Source organism: Centropristis striata, chromosome 4 (genome assembly GCF_030273125.1).
Source record: "Centropristis striata isolate RG_2023a ecotype Rhode Island chromosome 4, C.striata_1.0, whole genome shotgun sequence".
Classification (NCBI taxonomy): Eukaryota; Metazoa; Chordata; class Actinopteri; order Perciformes; family Serranidae; genus Centropristis; species Centropristis striata.
In genome coordinates this window covers 30,732,659-30,760,009 of record NC_081520.1, presented here as the reverse complement: position 1 = coordinate 30,760,009, position 27,351 = coordinate 30,732,659, and the positions used below count along the sequence as shown (strand labels likewise).

Genomic DNA, 27,351 nt, shown 5'->3' with positions numbered 1-27,351 from the left:
TGTACTGTCCTGAATGCAAGTTGGTCTCTGGTGTGTGTTAACAGTGTGGGGCAGGATGCCGAGTATCGACTCTGGTGCTTCTACGTCTGAGTCTTGTCACCATGGCGACCAGGCAACAGGTTGGAATCTGTGTGCATGTGAGAGCGAGAGGCAAGCATGGCTGAAGTGTGTGTGCATGACTCGCTGTGTAGGAGTGAGTGTGTGAGTGAGAGTGAAAATTGGATTAGTTTAGTGACAGTGTGGGAGGGAATGTGTGTGTGTGTGTGTGTGTGTGTGTGTGTGTGTGTGTGTGTGTGTGTGTGTGTGTGTGTGTGTGTGTGTGTGTGTGTGTGTGTGTGTAGTAGTGAGTGCGTGCAGAGGACTGCACCAAAGTGTGCAGCAGCCAATGCTGCATTTGTCCAAGAGCAGTTTTAATTCTCACACACTGACATGTAGATTAATTAGATGTAATATGGTCATAATAAATCATCTTCAGGTTCACTGCTGAGGATTTTTCTTTACATAGCTACTGATGGATTGGCACATTCTTGATGCAATTTTAATTACCGATATTGAATGCAGCATGTAGCTGCAGGAGAGCGGAAGGGATTGACATATGTCTGGCACACTACTCATGTTTTATTAAAAATACACTAGATTGAATCTGCAGACAATGCTAGTCTGCTAACAGACTTTGTCTCTGACCAATAGATAAAACTGGTATTTATAGAATCCCTGCCATGGTAACTGTAGATGTATTTTTAGTGTCACTCTTTGTAGGTGCAGAATGGGTGTATTTTTATATGCATGCATGTGTAATGAATATATGAATTGTGTGTGTGTGTGTGTGTGTGTGTGTGTGTGTGTGTGTGTGTGTGTGTGTGTGTGTGTGCATGAGTGTGAGCGTGTGTGTGTGTGAGTGAGTGAGGGCAGAGGAAGTCGGAGATAAGAAAAACATGGACACAGCGAAGGCACTTGTCTTTTTTGTAATTGCCATAGCAACTCCTCCAAACCCCTTCCTTTGTTTATTAATGCTTTCTTTTCATACACGCACACACTCACACACACCTGTCGGTAGATTTTTCACACTACTTGTTGTCATATTCGTACCTACCGAGAGAGAAGAAGTAAACAAGAAGAAAAGAGAAGAGGGAATGAGAAAAATGTGTCTCGGCTCATGGAAAAGTGCAGTCTGTAAAACTGCTGATAGACAGACTGACACACACAGACACACAGACACAGACACACACACACACACACATACATGCCAGTACCCATCTGCTACACGTCTATTTCAAGCACACAGTAGAGGAGAGAGAGTCGCTCTGAGAGAGACGAGTAGATGTAAGAGTAGTAGTGGATGGAGGAGAATGGATAATGACAGAAGAACCAGATGCATAACAATCTGACAGAATCAATCCTAAACGTTGAGCCTTTCCTGCTTCTCTAGAGCGTGACATCGTTAATTGAGGTGATCCTTCACATCAACACACATACATTAAGCACCTGAGTAGATTTACACCTTCGCCGTGCCTTATTTCTATGTCTGCCTTCATCTGACTTTGTTTATATCACAGCAGCTTTCAGTTTTTATGCTCTGCACCAGTGGAACAAGCTTCTTGAATATCTCTGCTGCTGAAACTGTCTGCTTAGTTAAATCAGGTCTTGAAGCATTATTGTTGACTGCAGCATTAAAATACATTAGATATGTAACTTATTTATATCTGTAACTATGTACTTGCTTGTTCTTGCAGTTTGGTTTTTATTGTATTTCAAATGCAGTGTGAATCTTTTCTTAACACCTTATGCTTATTTCTATGCCCCAGTAAAGCACTTTGAATTGCCTTGTATTGAAAGGTGCTCTATAATAGGGCTGGGTGTTATGGACCAAAAGTCATATCCTGATATATTTAGGCTGAATATCGATATACGATATTTATCCAGATATTTTTATCGTAAAGTGAGAGCAAATGTTCAGTCAAGTCAAATATGACATGTCACAAGTAGTTTTATTGTAACCATTTATATCAGTGAACATAAATACTAACAGGAGTATAACAAGAGTACCTTCTTTTTTTTAACCGAAGCTCCATAAAGTGCACATTTAAATAAAAAAATATCTTAAATGAAAATAGCCTATGAAATAAAATAGGCCAATCTTTTTTTGAAATAAATATATTTATATGAGAAATAAATATAACTAGTAAGGGCAGCATTTTTATATAAAGAAAGAAAAACAATTGAACTATATCGATATATGCAATATGGTCTTATTCCATATCACATTAAAAAATATATCACGATATTTTTTATATCGATATATCGACCAGCCCTTCTCTATTATAAACTTGCCTTGCCTTGGGGATGAGTCGATCAAACAAGGGAACCTACCGGATGTATTTGGCGAGTAAAATTACATAATTTTTATCAAGTTTTTAGCTACAGCTGATCTAATCTGCTGCTGCTGATATCTGTCAGCTAGCTGCATGTTCTCCATAACTCTTTGCTAATGAAAATGCTAAAGAATGAGGCAAGATGCAGAATTTGATAAGAAATTAATTCATCAGAGCTTATTATGATTTCTGGATGTAAAATGGAACTGAATCTGTCTCTCTAACTATACTTAGTCATTAATAGAGATCTTTATGAAAGTCTAAAATAATATCAAGTGACCTTAAGCGTTTAAAGTGAGCTGAAAACCTATTTTTTATTTTTATTTTTTGTCATGTCGTCTATTTTTACATACAATCTATGGATTACAATCACTCCACAAAGTATTTTAGATAAATGGATACCCAGTGCAGTGGATAAGTGTTCTTTATTTGTTCTGACAAATTCAGTTTGAAAGGGTTTTTTTTCCTACAAAGCCACTTAAAACAAGCAAGTCCAAGATCTACTTCCATCTTCTGCATCTCCCACTTCATTTTAGCAAAGTTATACTTGTAAAATGTATAATTAATAGGTCATAAAATAGACTTCATAAAATTACTTTTTTTTAAACCAAGTTCATATATAAAAACCCACTAGGGCCAGAAAAGTGGTCCTCCTGTGTCTTACAGAGCAAACACAGGTGTGGTTTGAGGCTCAAACTATAAAAATATGCTTGAAAAAAAAACATTTTGCATTATCAAAAGAAACTAATGCAATCTGGTTGTTTTGATTATGTTTGATTACAGTGACGTGCTATGTGCAGACAGTCTTTGATTCCATAATTGCAGCTAAAAGTTGCACTTTAGTGATAACACCAGCTCTTAGGTTGCCAGATTGTAAAAAAAAACTTGTGTTGCCAGGCTGGGGAATAAGTGATGTAAGCACAATAAGGCCAGGTTGTTATAATTTTTTTAAGTCTATGCTAACTTAAAAGGTAACCTGTGGGGTTTTGACATGGTTTTGACATGGTACTATGAAGCCATTTTTATATACAGTCATGGAAAAAATTATAACACCACCCTTGTTTTCTCCTTGCTATCTTGTTCATTTTGATGCCTCGTACAACTAAATGTACATTTGTTTGGTCAAATATATAATGAGAACAACAAAAATAGCTCATAAGAGTTTAATTTAAGAGCTGATATCGAGACATTTTCCATGGTTTTCTTGACCATGATTTTGGTTATTATCAAGTAAACCATGGGAGATGTCAGGCATTAAACTGAACAAGAAATTAGAGAAAAACAAGGTCTAATAATTTTTTCCATGACTGTAAGTGAATAAAGACATTCTCTCACCTTGGCAGCCATGCGGGAGTAGAGAGCGTTCTGATCCTGTGCAGAGCCCATCTTCTCTCTCCTCACCATCTCCTTCAGACCCACGTTGTCATCATCCTGGAAGTAGCGCACACGCTCCCCATCAACATGAGTCTCAATCTGAAGAGAGAGGGGAAGAGACAGGAATGTGTGTTAAAGAGGTAGATGTGACGGAAAGACACTCATTTTAAATCTATTTAAAATGACTTGCTTTTAAAGGGGGACAAAAGAAAGTGAGAGATAAAGAAGAAGATGACAACTTGGAAACAGAAGGTGAGACAGACAGTAAAGGAGCCTGAGCCACTTTATGAATTCATAATAACCATAAACAGAGAGTGGACTGGAGAGCTTTGTTTACATTACACAGCTTCAAGTCAGAATCAAGTGGAGTCCTGCTCTCATTACACACTCTGATCAATACGTCTGTCTGCTATCTGCAGGATCCTCTCTGTCTTTGTCCTGAGTGGCGGCATTCTCATGAATTTCAGGATTTATTGTGACAGCAGTATATTTTCATGTTTATATTCCTTTGTAGTAAACGCTCCTCCCTGCTGCCCTGTCATTTGTTTTTTCTACATTCTTTCCACCCGTCATCCTTCTCGCTTTACCGCTTTCTTCTTGCGTCGTCCTCCGTGCGGCTCCTGGGACCCAGAGGGAGCGTTGACTGGCCAGGCGCGACCTGATTGGTCTGTTCTAAACAGCAGGACTTCTTGGTCTTCACTGGAGCGACCTGTGACCTGAAATAAAAAAACAAACAAAACACAGGCAGGTCATTTTCATGTTTTTTTTGCACAAAACCAAGTGTTGCCATAGAACTTAAATATTTTTATGGATACATCTTTGTGCATTTAACAGATATTTGAATGAAGAATATAATAATACAGTCACGGAAAAATTATTACACCTTTGTTTTCTTGAATTTCTTGTTAATTTTAATGCCTGGTACAACAAAAGGTACATTTGTTTGGACAAATATCACAAAAATGGCTGATAAAAGTTTAATTTAGACATTTTCCATGGTTTTCTTGATAATGACCAAAATCATTATCAAGAAAACCATGGAAAATATCTAGATATCAGCTCTTAAATTAATCTCTTATGAGCTATTTTTGTTGCTATCATTATATATGTCCAAACAAATGTGCCTTGAGTTCTACCAGGCATTAAAATGAACAATTTGCTGATCACATTTTTCTTGACAAATGTTAACAATTTGGGTAAAAAAAAACCCAGAAGAACAGGTCAATTATTCTAATAAAACTGGTGCTTCATTGTAAATTACACGGCTCACACAGGTCCAGATTTTTTAAAAGATCCAAAAGTTTGCTTGTTATGAGGAGCTGAAGTATGAGTTGCACAAAGACTGAAGTTTGACCCGACAGGTAGAGACGGACAGATAAGAAACAAGAACAAGGTGGGTGAAGCAGAGAGGATGGGAGGCAGTCACAAGAAAATGAAACTGGACTGTCAGAAACAAAATGATAGAAGAGAATTTTCCCTCTCTCCAGCCAACAGTTAGGCCTTTCAAGGCTCCACGCGCTGCAAAAATACGAGCCAGACAGGCAGCAAGAGTCAAAACACTGAGCAGTGAAGACAAGCCAAAAGTCTTCTATAACAAGACAGATTGGAAGGATCTCCAAAGAGTGCAAATCAACAGCACTCCATCTTTTTGAGTGCTGAAGTGCCTCTCAGCTGATGAGTGCACTAAAACCCAAGAATTATGACATTTTCTCAGAAACGTTGCTGAGAATTTCACCCTGTTTTGTTATAATATGGAGTTAGTAGGGATAAACCTGGCTTAACTTGCAAATGATAATACTCAGGTCATATAAAGAAACACAGCCAGCTCTCTGTGTTTTTAAAAAGTTATCTGGAGTCGGAAATAGGTTTCCATTAATGTGTGTGTGAAGCCAGAGGAGGAATTAACAATGCCAAAGAGAGGAGATAAAGCAGTGCTGAGGTGTCGGGGGCACTGTCGTTGCTCTCTGTTAATTGCCTGTACTACAGACGCAGACAGGATGGCACATATAATCTCTACTGTCTCCCTTTCAATTTGTCTCTTTCTTGTTCTCTGGCACACATAAACACCGGGGGCACACTCTAAATGACCTGGGAGAAGAGTGTCGTCAGCACGCTGAAAGACATTTGTTTCCCATTAGGGTCTGCTAAAATTGCCAAACAGGAGCCGTTTCCATACAGGCAGCAAGACGTAAGAGCCGAGCAGCAGGGAGACTTCAAACAAACAAATTCCTTTTAAAAGCAGTGAGACGGAACAGAAGAGGGTTTAGTTTCATCTGAAGACGAGTGTGTATGAGGCACTTTTCTTCCCTGCACAGTGAGAGAGATGGATGCTGCTGCAACCTGCTGTGTGTGTGTGTGTGTGTGTGTGTGTGTGTGTGTGTGTAGACTATGAGAGGAAAAACAAGCAGATAAATCTGACAGAGAAAGATTCAGTGTGTTTGTGTGTGAGTCAGGTTAAGGGTTACATGTGTGTCTCTTCTATTTCTCTTCTTTCTATTCCTGTGCTAGTATGTTTTTGAGAGTGCATATATGTATTCAATTAGAACATGTCTGCATCTGGGAATGTATGTGATTTCAAAAATGTAAAACTCTGCAGTGTTTACCTGTGTGTGTTACATATTTAGAAAATCTGGGAGAAATATTGCTGCATACTTATGAGCACAGGGGGAAAGTATTTAGATAGAAGAGACTAAGGATGGGCATTTAGAAGAAACCTGCCAACTCTATTATCTATAACAATAACAATCAATTAATCAATTTATCACTGTTTTTATACATACTCCAGTAGTAAAAACATGCATACATGGGCAAAATAAAAGATTTATATACAGTACTATGCAAAAGCCTGTTTTGATAACGGACGCTTTTGACGATTTTGAAAGGACAAAAAGAGACGATACTATCAAGGAGTTCAATGTTTTATGTTTTGGCCCCCAAAGAGGCATGAGGTTAGTTTTCACAGTAATCTTGCATATTTAAATGTGTTTTGTGTTTAAATAAGTTTTGGATAAAATTAAACTCAGTAATTCATGTTAGCAAGGTCTGATACAGTAAGCTAGTTTTGCTCAAATTAATCCTCTTGTATCTCTGTTTTTTAGAATTGTTTTTGCAACTTTCAGTTTGCAAACTGTAGCTTTATCCAACTTAATTCTCAGCTCATTGGCTGATTGACATATGGCCGCAGAACTGAACGCTCTGCGTGTTTCAGTTCAGTGATTCTGATACACAGTCAGATAAAATATGAATAAAAAAACACACAGATCGATTAAAAATTCCATGCGATCGACATATTAATATATCAATCATTGATTTATTATTCCCATCCCTAGAAGAGACATGAAAAAGGAGAGAAGAGAAGAGAGAAAGAAAAAAAAAAAAAAGAGGTCCTCTCTTTTCACTTTTTCTTTTTTAAACTAATCATTAATTCCTTTTAGGGGGGGGGTGACTTTGGTTAGTTGTTGCTGAAACTATTGAACTTTGTGGCAAATTTAGAGGGTGTCCTATGTGGTACTGTTGCATTTTTGATTGACTTTCATTATACTATGAGGCGTTTCAAATATTGTGACTACGCCTGTGTGCAGTGTGTAGCTACATTGGTTTGACAGTGAATGTGTGAGGATTGCGTATCACATTTACAGACCTGCTTTGATTTAGCTGTTGTAGCTTGTAGCTCCTTTCGGGCGGCGTAGCTCTCTTTGGCTTTATGTGCTGCTTCCAGCTGTGATTTCAATTTCTGAACCATGGCCTGAAACACACATGCATGCACATATACACAAAATCAATCAATAAAACTGTGTACAAGATTTTTCTCTTTTCTGTTTTTAAAAATGTACATAAAGTATATAAAAGTAAAGCCTGACAGATACATTGAAAGGCTGATGTTAGAAGCTGTTACTGGATTATCTTATAAATAATATATTAGCGTAGATGTTGGTAGATATGTAAACAGAAATTGCAGTTTGTACATTTTTTAAGGCATTTCAGAGCCTTCCATAAGCACCAAACAGCCGACTTCTTATGTAAGTCCAGGCAGCTACTTTATTATATTTATTTTCTATTCTGAATAAATAGTTTTGATTAAAAAGTTGAGATACTCTGTGTGTACATTTTATGACCATTAGCCTGCGCTTCAAAACAATGCAAGCATGATAAGGGAGAAAGGGGCCATCTGTCTGTACCAGTCCCTGCCCCACATGCTCTATATGATTGTGCACACACAATGAGAGGTTGTGTCTTTCCGAGTCGTGAGCACAGAGTCGTCTTCAGTGTTTGACAAATATTAGCAGAACACTTTAAGAACTGCCCTGATTGCACGGACAGTGGAATTCTCAGTAGACAGGCTACTCTGTAAGAATTAAATCAGAATTAAAAAGTCCATTGAAACTGTTACTTTTTTCATTTAAGCCCACAGCACTCACAGAGGGTTTAAAATTAACATTTAATTCATTATCTTTAATTACATTGCACTTTTTCCAACTGAACCATCTCTAAGACACTTTGCAAACCCACACTGGAACAAGTAATATTGTTAAATTAACAGTCAAATGAGGAAAAAGTAAGGTTATGCCTAGGGCTGGGTGATAAATCGATATAAATGATATATAATTATAAAGATATAGTCCAAATGTGCACTGTGATCCTTGCTCCAGGCAAGCTGCAGCTTTTATTTAAGATATTTTTTTATTTAAATGTGCACTTTATGGAGCTTTGATTTTTAAAAAAGGTTCTCCTATTGTTATACAGTATTTATGTTCAATTTAAAAAAAAACAAAAAACAGTTTCAATAAAACTACTTGTGACATGTCATATTTGGCTTTGACTGAACTTTGCGCTAAAAATATCAGAATATATATCGTATATCGATATTCAGCCTAAATATATGGGGATATGACTTTTGATCCATATCGCCCAGCTCTAGTTATGCCTCTGTAATTTTATACTTTAAAATGTTTAAAATGTCTTCAAATGTTTGCTTTTTTCTACAATATTTGGCCGTTAAACAATTGTGCAAATTAATGTTAAATTATACAATAATTAGGACCAGTGTATGATGGAGAAGTGGTATCAGAATGTGCCAGAGGACAACAAATTGGGCTTTTGTCGGCTTTTACAACCACAATCCCTCTCCAGCTGGCTACTCCAAATCCTTTTGGAAAGCTCAAACAGTGTAATATCTAACTGCCTATTTTCTGAATATGATTTTGAAATGCATTTTCTCTAACAGTGCTTTGACAGTGACAGTTAGGCTTTGAAACTAAACCTTTTGAAACTAAAGAGGACAGAGAGAAAATACATTTGTCTGAAGCACACAGAGCCTCTTAAGCCATACTGCCGTGACAGATATTGATACCTTTATGTACAAGACATAAAAAGGCAAGAGCTCGACTGTTAAAGGCACAATACACACACACTGAGTGGTTTGGGAAGGTGGGTTTGATTGCTTTGTCGTGTAGGGAGATGCTGGATGTCAGGCTGATAACACACACAGCATTATAGGTGTGAGTGTGTGTTGTCACAGACAGCTCTGTAACTCTCTCCATAAGGGATCCCAACAGTACACTTAGCACTGACACATGAAGAAACTCAGAGGGAGTTAAGTGCACAGATCAATGAGCGCAATAAATCCATGGATCCCCTGATGTGCACTTAAATTTACGCAGAGACAAAGTAAATATGCTGAGAAAAACTCATATGTATCACAATGACTAAAAGCACAATCAGCACTTGTTTATTTTTTTATTCTACCGTTTTCCCACATTGATAAAAAAAATAATAATTATTGTGTTTTTATGTTGGAGTTGCATAAATGCACTCTGGTATCTTTTAATGGTCAAGTCTTCTAATAAAGAGATCAGTAAATAAAATATGAAAACACAGAATATAACAGGTATTGTTTTCAGGATTTTATGCATTAAAAACGTGTGGATGTGTTACATATGTATATGTATGTGTATATGTATGTGTGTATACACACAGTCATGAAAAAAATTATTAGACCACCCGTGTTTTCTTCAATAAGTTGTTCATTTTAATGCCTGGTACAACTAAAGGTACATTTGTTTGGATAAATATCATGATAGCAACAAAAATAGCTCATAAGAGTTTAATTTAAGAGCTGATATCTAGACTTTCCATGGTTTTATTGAAAATAACCAAAATCATCATCAAGAAAACCATAGAAACTGGCTAGATATCAGCTCTTGAATTAAACTATTATTAGCTATTTCTGTTGTTATACATCCAAACAAATGTACCTTTAGTTGTACCAGGCATTAAAATGAACAAGAAATTGAAGAAAAGGGGTGGTCTTAGATATTTTTCCATGACTGTATATATATTTTTATACTGGTGCTTACAGTACATAACATTTAAAAAGGGCAACAGTTTTAGGTGCATTTTGAAGCTTTTCCAGCCCCTTACAGCTATGGTAAATTACATATATATATACAGTTAATACAGCATATACAGAATTCTGATTATCTCACAAGTTCATCACATTAAATTAGATGTGTATTAAGCGATATCAATGTTATAGGAGAGGGAGTGATGTTATTCTGTATATCATGAGAGCTGTGATTCAGTCTGGTGTTTATATTTTTGAGACTTTGCCAAGTCTTAATGCAGTTCAAAGCTCACATTTTGATTATTTTTGACCCCATCACAACCCCGTGATGATATCCAGCACCACATCATTCCCTCTGGTGTGATATTGCTTCAACAAACAACCAAAATTGTGTTTCCTGACAGCATTCCGCAAAGGGGGGGACAGAGTAAAGAAAAGGGAAAATGTTTCAAAATGTATCACCTGTTTGTTAGTAGACTCTGGATCCTACATAAAAACCTTGCACTTCAACACCTCAAAGGAACCCTGATTACGGCTTGATTGTAGCTTTAAATTTTCTGAGCGAGCAAGGTTTCTTAATCTTAGGTTATAGTGTGTCTTTTTTAGAGTAAGTCATTCCTAAAAGTGTTTATTTAGCCCAGTTGAACCAACGGGAGACTCTGACAGCTTCATGTACCATGGACATAAATTCCTAATGAGTAAAAATGAGCCAGTAGAGTCTTCAGGAGCTCAAAAATCCAAACCGAAAACTGATCAATGCCAGTAAACAAAAAGTAACATAACCTACTCACCTCGTTGCCCATAATCTCTGCCTTCACCAGTTTGGCTCCCAGTCTGTTCATCTCCTCCTCTGACAGCAGTGGAAGCTCCTCCTCTTCCTCCTCTTCTTCCTCACTGTTACTCTCACTTCTAGGTTAAACAGAGTCCAAAACCAAGAGGCAGAACAGGGAATTTAAGGAGTGATCAAACATTTCCTCATTTCAACCACAATATGCAACCAATTTTTGGCAAAACATTTTTTTTAAATTCCCCAGTTTGTCTCTTTTCCTCCATATTTCTGCCATAGAACAGGGTTTTATGTCTTTTCATTATTCCACTCTAATAATAGTCCTAAACTGTAACGGGAAATATATTTGTGAAGTTTTGATATAACCATTTCGTTGTTTTCATGTCAGCTCTCACACTGTTTATCTGTTTTGATTAATTTGAGTTTTAAAGAGTGAAGACTACCAAACATTTCCTCAGAAATGAATGGGAACGGGAAATTTAAAGAGTGAAAATGATGAAACATTTCCTCATTTCAACCACAATACGCAACAAATATTTTTCAGATTTACGTTTTTTTGTTCCGCACTTTGTCTCTTTTCCTCCATATTTCCAACATAAAACAGGGTTTTATGTCTTTGTCAATATTCCACTCTAATAATAGTCCTAAACTCTAATGGGAAATGTATTTGTGAAGTTTTAATTTAACCATTTAGTGTTTTCATGTGAGCTCTCACACTGTTTATCTGTTATGATTCATTTGAGTTTTGTGCGCCCCCCCCCTCAGAGATCATTACAGCCTTGCAGCCTGGGAAGCATCGTTCTAGGCTATTACACTTCTCATAGCCTCATTTCATTCTGCTGCCACTCTGCAGATTCATTTCATGCTGCAGGGGTTCTGGGTGCTGGTTTACCCAAACAACTTAGCCTAATGAGGCAAAACATAGAACAAACTAAGACGGCTTTACAAAGCAGTGATGCTCCGACATCTGGCCTACAACGGTGGCGTATGTTGGACTGCCATCAAAGTAGGAAACATTTGATGCAAACATTTGATGCAGTTTACAAGAGTTTCTGTGCCACTAATGGCTGTCGCAGTTCAGTGTTCCTTTAAATGACACAGAATATTCATGTATGTTGCAGATATAGCAGGAAACGGATGAGATAGAGAGATGCAAGGAAGATAAGAGAGACAGACATGTAATTATAAGTAGGAAAATGAGGAAAAGGGCTGGGGGGGGCATGGTGTAATGAGCTATGGTACAGTAAATACTGTGTGAGGGAGCTGATAACTGATACTTTATGACTGGAACTCATTCATCCACTGACTGGTGGTTGATATCTGAACAAACACGAATAAACAGAGACAGAGACAATACTGAGACAGTTACAATGCAGGGATCCTTTAAAGGCTGCTTAATTATGGTAAAAGTCATAATCACTATTATTATGGTAAATACTGAGATCTCGATTATTCAACACGATTACTTACTGACTTTGAAAACAACACGTATTTAGCACACTTTAAAAAAATAAAAAATATATTATTTTAACAGTGGATTTACTTGAACTGTAAATATAATTAACTATAAAGGGATAGATAAATGAAATACATATATATATCTACATTAAAATTAATAATAAAAAAACAACACAACAATTCAAACTTAAAAAGATGAAAATAAATAAAATCAACTGTTTTGTAATGTTAGTGCACTTCACAACCTACTGAAAACTCCTAAAAATATGTTCAATACATAAAAATAATGAGTAAAAATGAATTAGACCAAATTAAACATATAATGCAGTGCACTGCCACAACCTACTGAAACCTCCTAGACATATAGATTACCAAAATGTTGAATATACAGTACTGATGCAAAAGTTTCAGGCAGGTGTGACAAAAAATGCTGTCGAATAAGAATGCTTCAAAAATAGAAATGTCAATAGTTTATTTTTATCAAATAACAAAATGCAAAGTTGGTGAATAAAGGAAAAATCTAAATAAAATCAATATGTGCTTTCAAACCAGCATTGATTCTTCTGGGCATTTTTTTCACACCTGCCACAAGACTTTTGCACAGCACTGTATATTCAACATTTTGGCAATCTATATTGAACATTTTTCAGGCAGTAACTTAGTGTAAAATGGGCAAAAGGCGCTGTAAAGGAAAATGAAAAAAGAGCAATAGATAACACTGAATCGGGCAATAATCGTTTTATCCCAATCATCTTGTTTGCATCATCGTTGGGAGTCATCATTGAAAATTGAAAACTCAATAAATCACCAAACCCTAAGTCACTTACAATTTGGCTTAAAGGAATAAAAACTGTATAGTCTACAGACAGAGGACTATGTTAAGAGCTTATGTGTCTAAATGTCTGTTGCTAAACATAGTGTTTTACACACATAGACGGTTCAGATAACACACGGCTAACAGTTCAGAGGCCTAGGGAGTTTTTCTGGGAATATCGAGACTAATGTTCAAAAGCAGATAAGGACTTCAGCAGCTCTTGCAGGTCCACAGAAACTAATCAAGTACATATGTGAAGACACAGCCAGGTTTTATGGAAGGGATTACTGAGAGAGAGTCTCTGGGGAGGTTGGTATGTGAATACATCAACATGACCTAACACTGATTGATGCTTATATGCACTGTGTCTTCAAATTCCATTAGCAGCTTTTGGTTTGTGTGTGTGTTTGTGTGTGTGTGTGTGTGTGTGTGTGTGTGTGTGTGTGTGTTAGTGTGACCCCATTAAAATCAAACTTGTAATCCCATATTTGCCTTATTTGTACTTTTCTTACACAAGGAATGAGGAATTAATTTCCATTCCATAAATATGTTCTGTTTTATTTATGAAGTCACAAGCTCTGCATTTGTGGTGAGCTTTGGTTTAGAATTATATTTCGAGACCTCCCCCTGGATCAAATGTGCTAAAGCCAGAACATATATTAGGCTTTGTATAGATGTTCAATACTCAAGTCAATTATTTTTATGTAGTGCTGAATTCCCAAGGATAATAGAAATACAAATTTTTTTGCAGTTTGCAGTTTTTTTCTGCAGGAGACTATGAAACAAAAACAGCAAAATACTGGATTTATTTGTTTAGAAGTAAGTGCCAAAGGGTTTAAGGTGTGTTTATGTGTATGTAATATGCATATAGCACAGCGCTAATGGGAATAGGAAACATTAATAATGGGACTGAGTCATTTACACTGTCCCTAAACATTAGAGGTGGGGGGAAAATTGATACAGTATCGCAATATTTTACGTGGCAATAATATATCGATTCATGGCCACCAAGCATTGATATTCAGTGTTCCGTTTTTTTGTTTTCCGGAGGCCGTAGCGGACTCACTTTTAGGAATATAATGTAGATACTGGAGATACTAGTATCATAAGAAACTAAAAGATCTAAGGAATCTACAGGCACCATGTGTGTAGTTTTAGAAATAACGCTGCAAAGTTTGGCTTTTTTATGTTTCATTAAAAAAAAATTGAAAGCAGTGAAGCTTAAAGTTAAGGAAAGTTTGCTGAAATTCTGCAGTTGTTGTCGTCCATACATGTTTGATATCAGTTGAGTTCAGTTTGACTGAATACTTTGTTGGTCAGTCTGTGGGTTTGACTCTCATTGTGGAGAAAGACTGAAGTGAGATGAATAGACTGAGAAATTTTCTCTTATTTGACAATACAATTCTTGATTGGATTTAATTTTGTGGACACAAAATGCAGTTAAACAGTTTAATCGCAATATATTGTATCAATACTCACTATATCGCAAAATGCTTAAAATCACTATAATATTGTACCTTGACTCAAGTGTCATGATAAAATCATATCGTGGGGCCTCTGCTGATTCACACCTCTACTAAACATGCATACAACTGGAATACTGTTTCAATTCAGTGAAGTACAACATAATTTAGGAAATGACGTTTAAGGCCACAAAACAAAAAAACCTCAAACCTTGATATCGTTGCAGCGGCTTTATTGTCACACAGACTCTCTTGTGGGGCAGTTACGGTTTTCCCAGGGTCCTCCTCTTTCTCCTCTTCTTTACGGGCCACGTTGCTGCTCTTCTTCCAGGCTTGAATGCTGGCACTACGTGGACCAGAGTCTTCATCATCAGAGCTGGGTTTCAGGAATCCTGTTGATGGCCGCGCTGGAGGAGGACGATGCTCTGCACAGGAAAAAATGGAAAAATTGTAAGCATATCAAGGCTTTTGGTGAAGACTTTTGGCATGTTAGTGTAACTTCTGTTTCCTGAATTGTGAATAAATGAGCAGATATGTGAGAAACAATATTGAAGCTCTTTTCAAAAATGTAAAGAACGTTTAACCTACAGGTACATCTAAAAAAAATTAGAATATCGTGAAAAAGTTAAAAAAAAATTGTCAATCATTTCAGGAAGTGAAACTCATACTCATTCATTAAACATAGAGTGAAATATTTCAAGTCTGTTTTTCTTGTAATTTTGATGATTCCGGCTTAGAGAAAATGAAAACCCAAAACTCAGTGTCTCAGAAAATTAAAATATTGTGAAAAAATTCTATATGAGTCCACAGTCAGTGGTGATTTGGGGCCATGTCCTCTGCTGGTGTTGGTCCACTGTGTTTTCTGAAGTCCACAGTCAACATAGCAGCCATCTACCAGGACATTTTAGAGCTCTTCATGCTTCCACAAGCTCTTTAGAGATGCTGATTTAATTTTCCAGCAGGACTTGATACCTGCCCACACTGGCAAAGGTACCAAAAGCTGGTTCAATGACCATGGTGTTACTGGGCTGGACTGGCCAGCAAACTGGGCTGACCTGAACCTCATAGGAGTCTATGGGCACAGATGACCTGAAGGCTGCTATAAAAGCAACATGGTGCTGTAGGCTGATCTCCTCCATGCCACCCCGTATTAATGCAGTAATTCATGCAAAAGGAGCCCAATCAAGTATTGAGTGTATAGAAGTGAAGATACTTTTCAGAAGCCTCACATTTGTGTTTAAAATATCCTTTTTTATTGATCTTATGTAATATTCTAATTTTCTGAGACACTGAGTTTTGTGTTTTATTTGTAAGCCATAATCTTCAAAATTACAAGAAATACGGGCTTGAAAAATGTCACTCTATATGTAATGAATCTATATAATATATGAGTTTCACTTTCTGAAATAACTGACAAAAAATATTGAACTTTTTCACGACATTCTACATTTTTGAGATGTACCTGTACATGTGTGCAAAGTGTGACTTATTGAAAGAGGTTTTGACATCAACCTACCTTCACCACTGTCATCATCCTCTGAGGGTTTGAGGAAACGGCTTTTAAGTGACCCAAGAGAGGAAGAACGTTGATTCCAGTTTTGCCCAGATGATGATTCAGCACTAGGCCTATCTCTTTCTCTACGTCTTTCGCTATCCCTATCTCTCTCTCTCTCTCTGTCTCTGTCCCCATCTCTTTCTCTTCCTCCATCCCTCTCTCTGTCCCCATCTCTTTCTCTTCCTCCATCTCTCTCTCTGTCCCCATCTCTTTCTCTTCCTCCATCCCTCTCTCTGTCCCTATCTCTGACTCTGTCCTTGTCTCTGTCCCAATCTCCATCTCTCTCATTATCTCTGTCTCTTCCTCTATCCCTCGCTCTCTCTATATCTCCATCTCTATCTCTCCCTCTAAACCTGTCGCTGTCTCGACCCCTCTCTTCGTCTCTGCCTCTTCCCCGGACGCGGTATCTCTCTCTGTCAGTGGGTGAGGAATCTCTGTCCCTTTCGTTTCTTCTCCACCGATCTCTCTCTGCCCCATCTCCATCTCCATCTCTTCTCCTCCATCTCTCTCTGGGCTCGTCCTCTCCTCTCCTCCACCCGCCTCTGTCTCCTCTTCCTCCTCCTCCTCTTACTCCTACTGTGCTGTGTCCATACACAGCTATCTCAGCTTCTGCAAGTCGTTGTTGAAAAGCCTCCATTGACTGCAAGAAATACAAGACATGTTAAAATAGTCAAACACTTTCTCAGGTTTTCATGTTCAGATCTTAAAGAAAATTAAACTGTCCACCTGTGGTACTTTATTAAGGTCAAGTGAAAAATGTTCCAAGGCCAAAAAACACATCTATCTAAGTGATAAGAGCAGTCTGTACTGCCCTACAAAGCCTAACTGCAGTAACTAAATTTTAGGTCGAAATTGAGTAATAACTAAAAATGAACTTGTTTTATCTTGTGACAAAGTTTTAGATTTCAATTTTGCTTTATTTCAGAGAAATAACGATGTAAAAATTGCAGTAACTGCAAAATCCAACTTAAAACCAAAGCAGACTGCAGTAATTGCACTCACCACAGTCTGATTTGCATATACATATGCATTTTAACATAAAACAAAAGCAGTGTAGCCTAGTATTTCTTCATTGTGTTGAATAGTGATGACAACAATATTAGTAATTATAAGTTTAGATAATAATTTCCCTATCAAATAGATAGTGATTAAGTAAAAAAAGTGAGATAATATTATATTAAGACTAAAATATAACATTGCTTTATAATATTAAGTCTAAAACAGACAAATATATTTGAATAGAGTTGTTAAACACTTTTAAATACACTTATAACAAAATCAATTTTAAAATGTAAAAAGCAGCTTTTCTCGGTTTTACCTCTTGCATAGTTACTGCAGATAGTCTTTGTAGGGCAGTGTAGGCTAATAGTAGATTTGTTCCATAATTTCCACCATGTTACCATGACATATTAAAAGGGATTTGTTGCTTGCCCCTCAGTGGTCTACTCTAAAGATGCTTGCAATGTAGTTTAGGAGGAGTCTGCTCAGTTCAGCCAAAAGAAACAACAACTCACTTTTGGTTGTGTTGGCTTCCACATTAGCAGGAAAGCCAGTTCATCAAACAAAGATAGCCAAAGTTTCACGTCTGACGTTATTTTGCCAGAAATAACATTATGTCAAACACAACTCGTATACTGCAAATTAGAAGGTACAATGACAGTATATAAGATGTCTCTGCTTTGTTAGAAGAACATAAACAAGTTGCTGCTGTGGATGGCTGAGCTCTGACAAAGAAAAAAAAGAAAGCAGGCACGCACGCACTCTGACACACACACACACACACACACACACACACACACACACACACACACAGTGTTCTGACAGTGACAGTTTCTATGCTGTCAACTGGAGGCACAAATGCTGACACTGCTAAAAGTGACTTCACAAAGAACACTGTGCGTGTGTGTGTGTGTGTGTGTGTGTCTGTGATGTCAGACAGCAAAGGGACAGATTAATAATAAAACAAAGTATCGCGACATACATTCCTCCCACAGTAGTGATCAAATGTGTGTGTGTGTGTATCTTTGACGTCTGAGTGCATTTACTGTGACATGCAAGTCAGAGTATCGACGCATCAATACTTTTATGTACAAATCTCCTTTTGTGCAAATATTTCTATTCTGAGGCTTTTTTTAGGCAGAGAAATTAGCTATTTTCCGTGTATTTAGAGAAATGTCCTTCCCAATTTGAAATTATAAACACAAATTCAGCAATAGCCCAGATGTCCAAGTCGACCATTAGCACGTTAATGCAGAATTAATTAATTTGTGGATCTGTGACTGTACTGTGAAAAAAAGTCTCAAAGCTTCACACCTAAAAATAACCAGTTCCGTGTGTATCAAGCGATCAATGCACACACATTTAACAATCAGCAAAAAAATATAGAATAATGTCACAAATATTTTTACTCAACATTTGTATACGCAGGAAGCTTTTCAAAAGTTACTAGATCTGTCATGCTTAAATTTAAAAACATATTAATATTTATTCAGGATGTGATGTATGACTTTTTACAAATGTTTTTACATGTGTTCAATTTGCTTGCCGAACACATCTGAAAGTAAATTTTATTTATTTAAATTTGTCATTCACCACATTTGTGACCATTTTGAGTCTAGTTTCTCTCCGTACTGGATCTGTATGTCTCTGCTAAACTACACATGCAAATACAGTCATGGAAAAAATTATTAGACCACCCTTTTTTTCTTCAAATTCTTGTTCATTTTAATGCCTGGTACAACTAAATGTACATTTGTCTAGAAAAATATAATGATAACAACAAAAATAGCTGATAAGAGTTTAATTTAAGAGCTAGTCATTTTCCATGGTTTTCCTGTTGATGATTTTGGTTATTATCAATAAAACCATGGAAAATGTCTAGATATCAGCTCTTAAATTAAACTCTTATCAGCTATTTTGTTGTTATCATTATATTTGTCCAAACAAATATACCTTTAGTTGTACCAGGCATTAAAATGAACAAGAAATTGAAGAAAAAGGGTGGACTAATACATTTTTTTCTGTATGTATATTCTGTATGTGAGCTCTGTCGGTGTGCTTGTTCTTACTCCGTATCTCTCGGCCACCACATCGTTGAGGTCGCGCTGCTCCCGCTCTGCCTGCTCCTGCATCCTTTTGTAGCTCTTCCTCAGCCAGCCAAGACCGGCATCATTCACAACTGGGCCTCCTGGAATTAAGCGAGTGGAACAGTTACAAAGACAAACACAACTTGTGTGTGCCATTGAACAAATTCAGAGCCATGTGTCTGTAAGTCATCTTTCCCACATGGTCATTTGCCTTTAAACTTAAGTATTAAAGTCCTATAAACCTATGTAATGTTAATTAGATGCCACTTCACAAGTGAGTTTACTGAAACTGTAGCCAGATCCATTTTGATATGAATGAAAAACCCACATGACAAGTAAAACATACTTAATAGAGGGAAATAAAGAGATGAAATATAAAATTCAGTTCTACTTGTTCCTGGTGTCATCTGTAAATTTACATTAAATAACCAAACTGCTATGGTGCAAAAAAATATTAATCAAGAAAGTGGAAGAATTGGTTTATGCCTGAAGTAGTGTTGCTTGTTGTACAAAGCAGAAAAAGAAATTGAATCCCCAAAAAGTTGAACCACATGATGATGAATAAGAAATGACAAAGGAAGATACAGAAAGAAACATGAGAAAAGTAAGAAAGGAGAAACGAAGGTCAGGATACAGAGAGGGAGAATAGGACATTTTGTCTATGAATCCATGGGAAATAAATGTTCTACACTAGTTCATACAACTTCCCAGAGAGATAAAACGTGACAAATGAACCGCCTGAAGCCTTTGGTCAAGGTCAACGCTGAGTATCTGATTCAGTGTGTTTGAGAACATTTGGCAATGCTTAATCATATGCAGTTCCCACTCTAAATTGTAGGTGGACCAAAATAATAAAGAAAACGGAAAAAAAAGTTGTCCAAGGACAAGCTTTATAATGTTCAAGATCCTCCATGAAAATGAAACATTTTATACATGTCAGAGAGACGGCTGAGAAGTGACCAGTGATGATAAAAGGGCTTCGGCTGTCATCGAACACAGAGCTGGCCTTTGAATTGATTTGCTCTTTTTGCACCATTTCAAGCTGGACATCACTTTTTCAAATATATCAGGGGGAATAAACATCACATTTACAAGCAAGTGATTTTTTTCTAAGCAAAACAAAAGTGTATCCAACATTAAATAGGCCCAAAAACCACACATACACACTAGGGCTGGGCGATATATCAATATAAAAAATATATAAATATTTTTTTTAATGTGATACAGAATTAGACCAAATCGCATATATCGATATAGGTCTTTTTTTTCTCTTTCTTTATATATAAATGCTTCTATAGATATAGCTTAATAGACCCATACGGCATTAAGCATTTAAGGCATTTTAAAATTTGACCATTTTTGACAAAAATCGACATGCTAGGTCATTTTTGGACATAATATGGTGTTTTTTTTCCTGTAATTTCTGGTAATATTATACTCAAATATGTTTCGACAGACTGTAATAGACCCATTTTAAGCATTTTTAGGCCTATTAAAATGTGATCATTTTTGACAAAAATAGGCATACTACATAGTATTTTTATAGTTTTTTTTTGAGGGAGTGATTTTTGGACATCCCATAATGTGGTAATTTGTTGCAATTTTTTGACAAATAATTCTTGACCCGTGAGTCCTTGGATTCGAACCAGTGACCCCTGTGGTAACAAGCTGATGTCCTAACCTCTAGACCACAGACCTATTTTTATATTATAGATATTTTTCTCATTTAAATGTGCACTTTATGGAGCTTTGATTTTTAAAAAAGGTACTCCTTTTGTTATACAGGATTTATGTTCACTTAAATAAACAGTTTTAATAAAACTACTTGTGACATTTCATATTTGGCTTTGACTGAACATTTGCTCTCACTTTGTGATAAAAATATCGTGATATATATCGTATATCAATATTTAGCCTAAATATATCAGGATATGACTTTTGGTCCATATCGCCCAGCCCTAATACAAACACAAGTTTGCACATCTTGCGACTCAAAAACTGTAACAGGAGACGAGGTAAACAATATTCTCATCTGGCACACAGTTTGAATCGGAAAAGATGACAAATGTGCTTGTGTGTTGTTTGCACCAGCTTATTTTGCCATGCTGTTAAAATAAAGCTTACAACAGGGAGGCCATGCCAACTCAAGGGGGAACTGTACGCCCCCTGTAAAGATAAGAGACACATATACCTGCATTTGCTTGTCAGCTTAACACAGCTTTCTGACTGTCTGTCTGTCTGTCTGTCTGTCTGTCTGTCTGTCTGTCTGTCTGTCTGTCTGTCTGTCTGTCTGTCTGTCTGTCTGTCTGTCTGTCTGTCTGTCTGTCTGTCTGTCTGGCACGCTCTATTTCAGCAGATCCCTGCCTCACAAGCTCTTCCTCGCTCTATCCGTCCTCTCGTTCTCCTGTCAGAGCTCCGAGTTGACTTTTCTGCACACATAATTGCATTCAAGTCATATCTGATTTTAAAACTCAATTCTCCTTTCTCTTGCACTTTCAGCACACTAAAAAAAACCAACTAATCATTACTAGAATCACTAATTCTAACTAAGTCTGCTTCCCAAGGGAAATGGGTGAATTTGTGCAGCCCCACCTTACAGAAGCTCCCCTGTGACGAGACCTACGTCTCATTTTGAGCAGGAATCTAGCTGTCAGAAGTAATCAGGCAAATCTTTTTTGATGCTGACACAGAAAATAACCGAATTGGTGGGAGTGTAACTGTTGCCAATTTATTGCAATAGATTAGGAATTAATTTAAGTGTTGTTTAAGTTTTTATTTGTTTCTTTAAATGTTATTTTATTTAGTATACATTACAATGCTTTTATTTTGAAGGTGAACTAACTCACCCAAGTCTCGTTTGGCTGCTCTCGCGTGTGTGTGGAGCATAGCAGAATTCACGGGAAGCATGAACAATGGTTCAGATGGAATTGGTCGTCAAGAGAGACTGGTCATTAATGTGAAGAAGAAGCCTAAGGATAAAATATAATTCCCTTTATGTAGCATGCAGCCAACAAGGTATTTTGTTTCATTTATCTGTATTTTACTTTGTGGAATGTAATCTTAAGTGAATTTGATTTAACCTTTATTTCCTTATAATTCATGTACAGTTTTCACAGTGGATTTTGAGATAGAAGTATGACGTTTAGAATAAATCAATTGAAAGAAACCGACTTGTGTTTGCCTGGTGCTAGGAGGGAGTTACACTATGCTCTATATAAAAAAAATTTAAAACACTAGTGCTGTGCTTGTAACTTCTACTTCAACAGTTCTTAAAGTGCCTAATAGAAAATGGGAATTTAACCATCTCTATTTCTATGACAGCTGGGCACAAATATATAATATTTATTAGAGATGATCATTTTTAAGCATCCTTCTTTACAGCCAGCATTTCAATCAGTAATTCCAGTGAGTGGATATAATAATAATCCATGCATTGGTCAAGTGCATTAGTTACTTGAGCACCTTGTTTAAGCTGGTTGGTTAGAAGAGAGGAAATCAGTTGTAGGGAGCAGGAATACCCATCTGAGTTACACCCCATTTTTCCATTTTCTTTTTTTCTTTTGCTAGAGGGAAATAGTGAGAAAACTGGTCTACTGAGGCAGCTTTCATCTGCGACTCTGACAGCTCTGCTTCTACTTTTTCAATGAACTTCTGTGCTTTAATGTTGAAGAAAAAAATCAATAAATAAAATCTCGGTTGAAACTTCATTTGGAGAAGCTGGGACCAAAAGATGTTTATAGTATATTTTTACTTGAAAATGTTAAGCTATCCAATGCCTCGCCTCAACAGAGTCTACAGATCTTTGTTATTACCTTTTTTTGCAGCAGTAGCAGCCAACTCCTCTGGGGGCAGCCCACTTCCTCCATCTTTCCAGAACGGGTTTAGCTCCAATTTGCTCAAACTAGCCTGAGGGAACCACAAACACACATATAGTTCAATTATTTCTGTACAACATGGGCACAAATGCTAAAAATCCAGACAAAAACATCCTACAGACTATAACAAATGCACACTCATATACAGTCATGGAAAAAAATATTAGACCATTGTTTTCTTCAATTTCTTGTTTATTTTAATGTCTGGTACAACTAAAGGTACATTTGTTTGGACAAATATAATGACAACAACAAAAACAGCTCATAAGAGTTTAATTTAAGAGCTGATATCTAGACATTTCGATGGTTTTCTTGATAGTAACCAAAATCATTATCAAGAAAACCATGGAAAATGGCTAGATATCAGCTCTTAAATTAAACTTGTACCTTTAGTTATAACAGGCATTAAAATGAACAAGAAATTGAAGAAAACAAGGGTGGTCTAATAATTTTTCCATGACTGTACATACACACACTTGTCCGAGAGGGGACACCCTCTGTTACCTTGGCAACCACACAGTTGGTGAAATGAGGAGCTTGACTGCCACAGTGTCTCTTTACCTCCCTCTCACTCAGACATTCAGGTCATTTTGTATTAGAATTGAAAGAACAGAAACATGTGAACATGCAGACTGAGGACACCTCGTGCATCAGAGAAACCATACGGCTGGCCCAGGGCAGACAGTGGAACAAGAACTGCAGTAGAAGGGGATTTGAAGTTACACATTGGGAAAAAAGTGGGGGCGGGGAAACACACACCTGTTCAATGGCCTGAACCTTTGCCTTCTCTTCCTCTTTCAGTCGCTCTCTCTCAGCCCTCCTCTCCCCTGTCGACGTGGTTTGCATTGCCAGGAAATCAAAGGTCATCCATTCGTCCCTCTGTGTGACAGAGACAGACAGTGTGGGATTAAACAAGGGAAAAGAAAGATGTTAACTGTAGATTGAGTGGATGGTGACGTGAGTGAATACGTTTGATACAGAAGCAGCAAATCTGTATGTATCATCTTCATACCTCTGACACAGTATTCCTCAGTTATGCTGTGTTTTGCTTCTTCTTTTTTTTTAAATCTCCATTGAAAAAGAGACTTTGCTAATGTCTAAAATGTACATTTGTTGTATTAAACAAACAATAACAAAAGATGATTTTTAGACATTTTAATGTAGGAAAGTTACACATTATACATGTGCATCTCAATAAATTAGAATATCATAGAAAAGTTTATTTATGTTGGTAATTCAATTCAAAAAGTGGAAATAACACATTATATAGATCCATTACACACAGAATGAAAGATTTCATGTATTCATTTATGTAATTCGTTCTAATTATAATGATTATGGCTTACATTTAAGGAAGACCTAAAATTCAGTGTCTCAAAAAAAATTTAATATTACAAAAGACAAATTTGAAAAAGTATGTTTAATATGGAAATGTTGGCCTCTGAAAAATATGTCCATCTATATGACTCAATACTTGGTTGGGGCACCAAAAATAAAACATTCAGTATCTGTTGGAGCAGGTAAGGATGCTACCTTGGCATTCTGTGCTGGGCTGATGTTGCTCTCTGAAGGCTTGGACTCATCTGGAACCTGCCAGGCTTTAGCAGCTTGTGTTTGAGGCTGAGCCTCAACCCAGCCATCCTCTGAGTCCTGACAGATAGAGAGAGAAGGGGAGACGGGAAATGATGATGAAGAAGGAAAAAAGTACAAGATTATTACATCTAAACAAAAGGAGCCTTGTACAGAGTTCTAAATTTAACTTTACACCTCACCAGGAATGATACTATTACATTTTCAGAGCCAAGAATAACTTCCATTAAAATCACCTCATTTAAATCACTATTTCTTCTAGCAGAATTTGGGACAATATTTAACTTATTAACCAGTGTTGCAGGTGTAATATAACTTAATAACTTACCTCTGAGCTGTCATTAGAGCCATCTCCTGCCTCTGCTGCCTTCTTCTCCTTCTTGGCCTTCTTTTTTTTCTCCTTTTTCTTTTTAGATTTCTTCTCTTTCTTCTTCTTGGTCTTTACAGAGCCCTCCTATAGATTTCATTAGTGTTCATTGGTTGTGTTATTTTTTTTTTCAAGACGTAATATATTCAAAGAGTCAATCCTAAATCACACATGGTTAACTATTTGTCTCCATTTTTATTCATGTGTCTCCATATACGGGTGTGTTTTAGAATAGTATGAGTGATAACACCATTATAGTTGTTGACATCACCATCAATATCATCAACATCTTCCCATTTCTCATCTGGATAACTGTTTCAATACAAATCATAATGCCAGAGGTGGAGTAACGTTTTGACTCTGCAAGGAGTTACTCCAACAATTTATTGCAATGCAGTGATTAAGACAACAAAAAGCTTTGTATCTTACGTCCTCTATCTCCTGCAGCCTTTGGTTGATCTCTGGCAGTATCCAAGTGTCCTCCCCTCTCTGCCTCTTCAACTCCTTCCTCTTCTCTTCCTTCTCATACTGCTGCTTGGCCTGAATGATACAATGGAAATAAGACACATTATTCAAAAGGAGAGTCAACAATCCAAACTAAGACTAAACCACAAACATTTACATATCTCTATTTTTTTGGCATGAAATTACTGATAGCCCTGATGAATGAAGTCCACAGAGACATTTGATTCATGAGGAGAATGGAGAGTCTTCACATTGCCAAGATACTTCTGATAAGGGTTATGACTTAAAAAGTATTTGAGCAACAAAAGATTTTAAAGCTGCACACATTTTTTGCCTGCAATGACAGTGACATTAGTGAGATGTTAAGTCATTCTGAGCCAAATATTCTTCAATCTTAGCAGAATAAAATTAAGAATCAGCTGATTATTGGCTGTGATATTCTGCCTTTTCCCAATTATCAGAATTGTTGGATTTCTTTCCAAAATGCAGATAAAGTAAATTATTTAAAGAACAGCAAGGGGAGTAAGAAGAGGAGGAGAGGATTATTATAGTTGCACAGTGACGATACAGACATTTCATACACCAGACATATGTAACATCAATGTTTGTCAATGTAATATACCTGCTGAATCGTGCTGATGCACGTTCAACTTGTGCTGGACCCATCCATTTAACTCAGCTATTTCTATGTTCGTTAATGTTAGTAAACACTCCAGTCTGCAGTGTAGTTCATGCATGTCACCAGTGAACGAGAGCATTGTTCATTAACAATCAGATTCATAATTTAAAGAAAGTTTTGTATCACATTTACAATTCTGTCCATACTAGGGCTGGGCGATATGGACCAAAAGTCATATGCCAATATATTTAGGCTGAATATCAATATATGAAATATATCCTGATATTTTATGAAATTATCAATAAATGTCATATGTAACACTTTTGGTGAAGTTTTTTGTGTTTTCCTGCAAAACTTGAAAAATTGACTTAGGCGATTATTTTAACAGGATGACGATATGGGTTATGAGCCTCCTTCATGACTTATGATCACTATCAGCCCTATTCTATCCTTAGAATAAATCAGACCCAGGTACACTCTTTGCTTTGGCCAGTTCAAGCACAGATGAGCCGGGCAGATAATGTGATTACAACATGTAGTGTCCAACCAGAGGGAGCATCATTTGTCTGCATCATCTGCTCTGTGTATCGTGCAAACACAGCTGCACAGGGAAAAGATAACGCACAATGAAATACCTGTGTACATATGTGATAACAACAACGAGACTGTCCTATTCTCTACGCTGAGGGGGGGCGTGTGTAGCTGCGACCACCACATAAAACCTTTATAAACACAGCCTGCAGGTCTCCTATCTGTACCAGCAGTGTTTGTCCTGTCATTTCCCGCCTTTCTAGACCGTAATACCGGACACAGGCATCATCAAGATACTGTGAAGACACACACATACTGTCAGGCTTCTGAGAGACACAAAGATACCAATTTATATCACGGATAAGTACAAAAAAGACGCGCTTGAGCCGCTGAGCTCATTTTAGCTTAGCTTTAGCTTGTTAGCTTTCATTCGGACACAACAGCTATAATTTAAAGCTGTAACTGGCCCCAATGAGGCTAACCCCAGATTAGCGACAGGGTTGTTCGCTACAAAGCTTACAGTTCATACCTTTTCTATCGCCTCCTGTCGGGCCTGTCGTTTACTTTCTTTTCTTTCTTCGATGCTGCTCGAACTCTCAAAACTGAGTCCGAACGTCGCCATGACACTGGCGTCAATGTTGTTGTCGAGTGT

At 37.0% G+C, this 27,351-nt stretch overlaps 1 protein-coding gene across 1 annotated transcript in view; it reads right to left on the bottom strand.

Annotated features, from left to right (window-relative positions):
* The window catches only part of cwf19l2 (CWF19 like cell cycle control factor 2), a 32,549-nt gene extending 5,198 nt beyond the window's left edge, over nucleotides 1-27,351 (bottom strand). The window contains exons 1-13 of the mRNA XM_059332050.1: nucleotides 27,229-27,351; nucleotides 25,514-25,624; nucleotides 25,046-25,171; nucleotides 24,661-24,777; nucleotides 23,887-24,006; nucleotides 23,065-23,158; nucleotides 19,235-19,353; nucleotides 16,128-16,806; nucleotides 14,823-15,036; nucleotides 10,881-10,998; nucleotides 7,387-7,491; nucleotides 4,334-4,462; nucleotides 3,708-3,845 (exon numbers count right to left, since the gene is read on the bottom strand). Coding sequence (XP_059188033.1) covers nucleotides 3,708-3,845; nucleotides 4,334-4,462; nucleotides 7,387-7,491; nucleotides 10,881-10,998; nucleotides 14,823-15,036; nucleotides 16,128-16,806; nucleotides 19,235-19,353; nucleotides 23,065-23,158; nucleotides 23,887-24,006; nucleotides 24,661-24,777; nucleotides 25,046-25,171; nucleotides 25,514-25,624; nucleotides 27,229-27,321 — 2,163 coding nt within the window. The 5' untranslated portion in view covers nucleotides 27,322-27,351. The remainder of the gene's footprint in view (nucleotides 1-3,707; nucleotides 3,846-4,333; nucleotides 4,463-7,386; nucleotides 7,492-10,880; nucleotides 10,999-14,822; nucleotides 15,037-16,127; nucleotides 16,807-19,234; nucleotides 19,354-23,064; nucleotides 23,159-23,886; nucleotides 24,007-24,660; nucleotides 24,778-25,045; nucleotides 25,172-25,513; nucleotides 25,625-27,228) is intronic.